This window comes from Limulus polyphemus, unplaced genomic scaffold, assembly GCF_000517525.1.
Source record: "Limulus polyphemus unplaced genomic scaffold, Limulus_polyphemus-2.1.2 Scaffold9535, whole genome shotgun sequence".
In the NCBI taxonomy this organism is placed as follows: Eukaryota; Metazoa; Arthropoda; class Merostomata; order Xiphosura; family Limulidae; genus Limulus; species Limulus polyphemus.
The window spans coordinates 15,266-23,911 of NW_013675145.1; the positions used below are offsets into that span (position 1 = coordinate 15,266).

The window sequence follows — 8,646 nt, forward strand, 5'->3', positions numbered from 1 at the left end:
TAACATTCGCTTACTAATTTAAAAGTTATAGCATGAAAACTATAACAAGCACAAAATGGTTACGAGTTAAAGTAATGTAAAATACACAATATTAAAAACACCCTAAAAATGTTTCTAATGATATTACTACTGAGTCCAATTTTGTAGCTGTACAAAGTTCCATTTTCCATTTCTTAGATGATCTTTTAAGTTTTCTCAAGATTTGATAACAAATGTTAAGTGAGAATACTCTCCTGTACTGTTCTTTTCTGTTGATATGAACTGATAACTTTATTTTTCAAACTTCAACACTTGAATACATATTTTCTAATTTCTAGCTATCTTATCTTTTCAAATGTAAACAGATTCTCCCAAATATTTGTTGAAAAAAAGGGATCAGGTGAGATAAACCAATTCCTTTTGCATTTATGCAGAAGGTTCTACAATGTCATTTATACTTATCAATTTCATTTAAGTTAATATGTTAGTACTTCTAATTTCTTTATTTTCCATACTTGAACAATTAATAACTACTACCTTACTGTCTGAATATAGCAGATCATGAGATAACTAAGTGAATATAAGGAGATTTAAATATGGTAATGATAAGCTTTGGATTAAATGATTGGCAACATTCTTAAGTTATATTTTTTTAGTGAAATAATTTGTTTATAATAAATATATAAACATATAATAGAAACTAAGCTATATATTTTTTCTTTTGTTAATTATTCTCCTACTAAGTTGGATACTTATTTGGAATACAATCGGTTAATGGAAAAAACTTTGAACACAAACTAATACCTTCTCAAATTAAATTAGTATCAATTATTTGTCTTACTGCTGTTTGTGTGGATTTGTTCTTATCTCGTGCTATCTCTTTGCCAATAGTTGTCAACAAACGACACAAACACTCCAGGGAATCTTCATCTCCTTGTCCTAATAGTTTCTTAATGCAGGTGTGCATGATCAGAGTCGTTAACATTCCTAGCTTAAAGAGTTCCCCAACAAACCTAATTCACAATAAAACATTATCTTATGTTACAATTAGATTTAAACTAAAAAATCCAGCAACAAAGATTTATGAAACTAATATATATATTGTTCAAATTATGCTCAATATATTAAGAATTTACTAAATCCAGTAAGAAATGATAGTCCAAACACTGCAAGTATTTTTTTGTAATCAGAGCTGTGACACAGGGGGGTGGCTGGGTATGCTCAGGCCCCTTTCCTTCTTGACCTTATACCCCAAAAGTGCCTTTTTTTTTCTGTCATGAAAATCATCAAAAACTACAAAAAAAAGATGCACCTGATTGGACACCTTACTTGCTGTGAGTTATTAGGAAAGAAAAAAGGATCTCAGCTTTAAAATAAATGGCACTTTAAAGTAAAAATATAATTGTAATATGCTATCAAGTGTTAATACACATTGTTTGGTTTTAGATCAGAAAAGTATTCATAAGACGAACTAGGTGAATTCTAGCTCTTTCTGATAAAAAGCATTTTACAATTCCTACTCAATCATGTGAATTATTTTAATAAAAATAATTCTGTATTGTGTGCCTAAAATAAAAAGACAAAAACCATTGCACAAAGTTGATCATTTGTTACTGTTTAATCAGAAATTATACAATACTTATAGTTTACAGAGTTCAAAACCTTTCTGTAAAATAACTTTATAATCACTTTTACTAATTCAGTTTAACTAATACATGTGTATTTTATTTTAAACAATAATGAATGAGAAACTTGTTTAGAATTAAATCAATTTTCTTATATTTCTTTTTTTCCATTTCACTATTTTTATCCATATGGCATAATCAGATTATTATATTTTTATTTATATTTATCATATTTTTTCAATTGAGTTCTTCATATTATATTGCAATTATTGCTTCATTACAAAACTTAGCTCATTATCAGGTATGAAATCTGTATATACCTATAATTTTTTTTTTAATTTAATTACTTTTTGTATACGTAAAATTTTTATAAAACATATGAAGCCCATTTATTATCTACTTTACATTTTTATTAAGATGACTAAAATTTTCCCACCTAGTAGAAGTATCTTTCCTTCTTTATAAAAGTGGCCATGAAATATACTTACAACATTTTAGTTACACAAACAGGACTTTTAGCATTCATTTCTCATGCTATGTATAATTTTTAAAAAGTCAAGTCAATTTATAAGTTTCAGATACTTGTACAATATTATAATAATGTTTTACTTCAGATATACCTTATATTTCCTAAAGATCTTCTCTTGGCTTTAGTCTCTTCCTCGTCAAGTTCTTCCTGTAGTTGAATTTTTTTTTCTTCCTATGATACCAATGACAAATCATCATCTTGATGAAGATTTCAGATATTATTCATTTATTTATGGTTCAAATATTAAAACTGATATAAATTACATTAATTAGCTGAAATACAGGTTGCACTATAGCAAACCACTCACAGAAGACTTGTTTCAGAAATTTACATCAAACTGATCACTGAATTTTCTGTACTAGCTTTCCCTACTTTTTATCTGATAGACTAGAGAGAAAGAAGACAGTCAATGACATCCAGAGCTGTTGTTTAAGACTCATAACATAGATAAATTTATATGTAGAATAGTACATAGAATTTTCTCAACATTAAAATACTTTTATCGTAAGCTTTCGGCCCTCTTACCAGAGTCTTCATCGGGCAATAATATACTGAGCGATAAAAATTTGTTAATTTTCTGTTGAAACATGTAGTACGTTTTATCATCAATAAAACTTTTCCTTATGCTTATAAGTTCTTGTGTGCCTACCTATTATTATATTAGCATAATGTGCTTCCTTACTCAAGTACACATGATGTATTTGTACGATCACTGAACCAGCCTAACATTTCAATTTTCGAAGTGTCCACCATCATAATTCATGCATATGTGATATAAAAGAACTTATTAAAAAAAAGTCACATGAAATACACCAGAATTAGTTTATACATCACTGTTATTGGGAGGTTTGCTATGGTCCAGTCTATATATCCTCAAATAAATGATTCTGACATATTTACAAAAATCAATTTAAGAGACTGATTGCAAAATGAAATATATTATAGTTACATATCTCTATAGCAACAAAAATAGTTGCATATCTCTACAGCAACAAAAATAGTTACATATCTCTATAGCAACATATAGTTACATATCTCTATGGCAACATATATAGTTACATATATCTATAGCAATGCTTAAAAACAACTCACATTTCGTAGTAAAACCTACACCATTAACAGATAAGAAATGCACATAAAACATAGCCAAAGTTCATAGTGAAAATTATTACCTTATGTAGCTTTATTAGGTGTGTAAAATATGTCTGTGGAAACATTTAAAGACATTTTTGTTGAAAGTTACAAAATATGTTGGAATTTTAAATGTTGAATATGAAATTCACTAAACCCAGTTTCACAGTACATGATGAAACTCTCTTACCGTCTCTGCTTCCTGTATCTGTCTCAGCCTTTCATCTTTGTTAATTTCATCATTAATGTCTTTTTCAAATTCACGTTGACATTTAGTCAATAATAGTTTACTAAACTTGACGCATTGATTTGAGCCTTCAGCTGCAGGTACTTGCATCTATGGAGATTCACAAGAAAAACTTAAGCAGATAAGATATAACTAATTTTATCTTATGATCAGATTATAAGTTAAACCAATACAGTAGTTACTGTATTTTTTTAGCACCATATTTATCAGTTACAAAGAACACTTTATTATGGAAAAACTACTCGTTCCTATGAAACATTATTAGCTTTATAAAAACAAGAAATATGGACATAGAAATATCATACACCCACTCTACTTTTTGTACCTTTAAAATATCTTTAGTTAAAAGTCTCATAGAACTGAAACATTCAATAAAAATAAAGCAATAAACAAAACATGAGCTTTAGAAGTTGAATGATATTGTACAAGAACCATACCAGATCCAGTCCTTAACAACTAGACATGAAAACTGAGGTTAGTAGCATTTGAGATGTGGTTGATATTAAAGTTATCTACATGGTCAGCCCAATCATGGTTGACCCTAATTTTCACTTGAAACTTCACAGGACAGTATGCTACCATTAAAACAACCTTTAAAATATAACTGCAACCAGAACTAGAAGTAAGAAAACAAAATTTAGCGAATAAAGCTAAGAGTTGTGATATAGAAAAAAAGAAAAAGTACTAAATAAACTAATTCATTATGACTTATGCTTGTTCAGTCTTCTTTTTAAAATATTATTATTTCTTCTAACCCTAAAGCTGTGAGTCGATTGTCCAGAAATTGACATGTTTTGGTGGTGACTTTGAAGAAAAGAAAATGTGCCAAATAAATTTCTTGCATACAATTTTGCATATGTTTAGGATTTGAACTCTTGGTTGAAAACATAATTAAATCCCAAAATGTTCCTTTAGTGTTGCTGAAAAGTCTTCCCCAAGCAATGTTTCTTCTGAAAGTAGACATTCCAATCTTGATTTGCACTCTAAGAATGGCTGTCAACACGTTTATGACATCTAGGGCACTATGTGAACTTAGCAGAAACAACAATAACATGTTCTTCTACTATTTCTTATGACTTTCATTGGTTGAGATCTGATCGATCATATCTAAGTCTCTCAATCACTGAATGATCTAAGACAATTAAAGAGGTTACAATGAAAATAACAAAGTTTTAATTGTTACTATTCCTTCAGCTTTGCAGTATTCTAGTCCTCTTTTGATTGAATTCAAATGCTTTTGGACTACCTCTCTCTCTGATGCTCTAACTTTAACAGGAACCCCATTATGATGGCATCAACAACTTTTGCATCTCATGCAAACAACACACCTTCTAACCTTGATTTTGAAATGGAGACTAGGACAGACATCACTTTGAACATTCTTCCAGTATGTATTGACTAGCTTAGCACTGAAAACAGGTCTTCTATAGGTAATTGCTTTACAAAAGGCAATGGACTTTCATCAGAATGTGACACAAATGAGGGGAACTAATTTTCAAATCAAGAATTCTATGCAATAGTTGCATCATTAATTTTGTTGTTGTTGAACTTCATGCAAAGCTACTTGAGGGTTATCTGCATTAGTCATTCCTACTTTAGAAAATTTTGGTACTATTTAACATATGCCAGATATTGTGATGACCAAAAAAAAAGCCACTAATTTCTGTACAATGAACTCCAGATTATAGGGTTAATTTGATAGATAATTAAAAAGAAAAGATGATGATGTGTCTGAATGAATAGCCTACTTCCGAAATTAAGACTATGCAAAACATTTTTCCCATTACCACTATACCTATTAAACATAACACGTCATATTGCAGTTCTAACACATTAAATTCCAGGTTCTTGCTATACTTATTATCATAATTTTACAATGATACATGTTAAAAAGAAAACAAACTATGATACAATATTAATAATTAAAAACTTTAGTGCCACACCAATTTACAAAATAGCTGTGAAACAATTATTTATTACCATTGCTAGAGTTTTACACATGTTTGCATATGGTACACTAAAGCTAGGCTCTTCAATAGCTTTCTTGAAAACTAAGTTCATGACTCCCACTAGTCGTTCTTCATTGTCAATTGGAAGCTCTTTCACTTGGCTGACCAAAGTTTGAAACTTTTGAGGAGTCAGTTTATTCAGGATACCTTGTACTCTTTTGTACAATTCCTGAAAATAAGAACTTGATGTACAGCAATTCTCTCAATAATATATTCATGCAAAGATAATTTAGGTTTTAAACATCTGGAGAGCTTGAACTTTTTTTAAATGTTTTAATAAAACAAATCACACAAACAACCAATCCTTTATGAAGTCAATATGATAGTTACAGAATCTTCCATACAAGTTATAAATACAAGTTGGAATTTTTGGTTATCTTTATTAATACACTTCCTAACTTTTAATTAAATGAATAATTACTTTTCTTAATAACAATTACTTTTTTTGCATAATTACTTCTATCTTAAGACCTAAACTATTTTCTAAATAAATAATTTGGTAAAACATGATTTTCTCTTTCTATTGGCTATAAATAACCCAACAGTAAATATAAGTGATAATTAATGACATTTTTTTGAAAGACAGGATGTGATACAACGAGCATGGTATTTGGGTTTGACTTTCTTGTTTATATCTTTGTAAAACATGAAATTTGGAGGCTACACATTTACACTATACCAATGTCTATCTATAAGTATGTAATTTGTGCCAAACTAGAAGATCCTATAGGAAGAGAAAGAAAATCTAAAATGGGCAACCAGAGCAAACAAGTGTCACATGACACAGAGAAGTAAACATTGAGAAGTTATTTAAATAGTTCCTTCTGAAATTAAGAAATTAAACTTATATAATATTAAAATTTCAATTATAAACAATGCTTACATACATTGATAATAAAGTTGTTTCATTAAACTTTGAATATAACTCTGTAAAATGTTATAACATTTACACTTTGATCAACATTATAAGCATAGGGTTAACTAATGATAAGTATTCTTTTTTTTTTTTATATATGAGAAATCCATCTCTCTGGAATTTATTATAATATTTTATCAAATGTTCAATTTAGAAAATGTGGTTATTTATTCACATAAAAATGTCAACACCTAAACTAAAATATAACTACCATAACTTTCACTACTACACATGCTTTTCAATAAAGTTTTTGTACTTAATCAAATTTATTTCATGCATTGCTATTATCTTAAAAACCAAAGTGGAACAGGAAAAATTACCAAAATCTTTACTTCTGAAGCAATAAGTACAACTGTGAATAAAATAGCCATTTTCATTAATACATTACCTTAAAAATAGCTCATAGTTATTGCTTAGCATACCTGAGTTTTCTGTTCTTCTTGAGAGCTTGGTTTCTCAGCTTGACGAGCAGGTTTCCATGCATTTTCTGAAGAATGGAGTTTTACATCTTTACTATAAGATGATGTGAATATCTTCTTTCCCTTGTCTCTGCTGTGTTGGCTATGTCTCCTTCCTGTCATTCCACCATGATCCTAAAATGTGAATAACATTTCAGCATTTTCTATCCATTCAGTTAGCTATACAGCAAGGGACCTTTTGGTCCATCTGGGCTGTCATATTCACTATATTAAACATAAGAGATAATAACAACATACATTAAAGCCAGCCCTTATCATTCAACATTTATCAAGTTTCCCCTTAAACTCCATTAAATCAACTGTATCCACCACATCTGAAAGCAACCCACTCCAGAGACCAATCAGTGTTAAAAAATAAATCTGTCTCAGCTGAAAATGACTCCTACCCTGTCAAAATTTATATCTGTGCCCCCTAGTCCTACCATTCACACCATTAAGTCTGAAAAAAAAATGATGCATCAGCATTATCAATTCCCTTAACAATCTTAAACATCTCAATCAGAACACTTCTAACTCTTCTTTTTTCAAGAGAAAACAAGGTCAGAGATCTTAATCTATCCTCAAACTTTCCATCCAAGGTATCATACTAGTATCCCTCCTCTTAACCCTTTCCAACAATTCAATGTTCATTCTGAAGAAACAAGCCCAAGACTGGACAGAATACTCCAAATGTGGTCTACACAATGACATTATAACCTCTTTAGACTTTTACAATTTGCCCTACTACTAGCAACAGTACATTGCTTGGATGGCTTAAGAGAGTGAACAATCAGAACACCAAGATCTTTTTCTTCCATATATTATGGTTATTCCTATCAAAATTATACTCATAATTCAAGTTGTGATATCCCACATTCAATACCTTACATTTATTATAATCAAAAGCTATCTGTCATTCATTCACCTAACTCATCAAATAATCCAAGTCCAGCAACACCCAAAACTTTAACATCATCAACAAAATTAAATAATCCATTGCCCATTCTTTCATCCATGTCATTGACGTAATTCAAAAAGAGCAAAGGTTCTAATACTGAGCCAGCCCTAAGGTACCCCAATCATGACATTAATCCAATTTGACAGAACTCCATTCATAACAACTCTCTGCTTTCTTCCATCTAGCCAGTTTTCTATCCAGTGAGCCAACCTATCCACCACACTTACAGAAATAACTTTCTTAACAATCCTTTTATGTGGCACCTTATCAAATGCTTTGTGAAAATCCAGATATGCCATATCCACACCTATATCTTCATCTATGTAAGCAGTAACCTCTTCAAAGAATGTCAAAATATTAGTAATGCAAGGTTTCCCCCTAATAAAACCATGATGACTATCCAACAAAATTTTAAACTGTGTTAAATGACTTTGCAAAACATCTTTTATCAAACTTTCAAAAAATTTTCTCACCACTGATGCAATATTAATATGCTTATAATTACTATTACAATTTTTATCACCTCCTTTGAAAGGAGGAGTAACAATAACCAAATTCCAATATTCTGGCACCTGCTCATTATTCAAGGATGTGGAATAAATAATAGCAAATGGCTTACATATCCAATCCTTAACCTCTTTCAAAACTCTTGGGTAAATATTATCTTACTCAGGCACGTCATCATTCTTTAAACTTCCCAATTTTTCTCAGAATTAATGTGATCATCTTGTTCAACTTTGTTTCCATTTTCCATCTAGTAACTGTTCAAATTGAAGATTATTACCTAAATCTTG

At 29.9% G+C, this 8,646-nt stretch overlaps 1 protein-coding gene across 1 annotated transcript in view; it reads right to left on the reverse strand.

The window, feature by feature from the left end:
* The window catches only part of LOC106475969 (eukaryotic translation initiation factor 4 gamma 3-like), a 17,699-nt gene extending 10,676 nt beyond the window's left edge, over positions 1–7,023 (reverse strand). The window contains exons 1-5 of the mRNA XM_022379961.1: positions 6,859–7,023; positions 5,492–5,689; positions 3,455–3,601; positions 2,225–2,304; positions 821–992 (exon numbers count right to left, since the gene is read on the reverse strand). Of these exons, the coding sequence (XP_022235669.1) occupies positions 821–992; positions 2,225–2,304; positions 3,455–3,601; positions 5,492–5,689; positions 6,859–7,017 (756 nt within the window). The 5' untranslated portion in view covers positions 7,018–7,023. The remainder of the gene's footprint in view (positions 1–820; positions 993–2,224; positions 2,305–3,454; positions 3,602–5,491; positions 5,690–6,858) is intronic.
* Between the last annotated feature and the right edge of the window lie 1,623 nt (positions 7,024–8,646).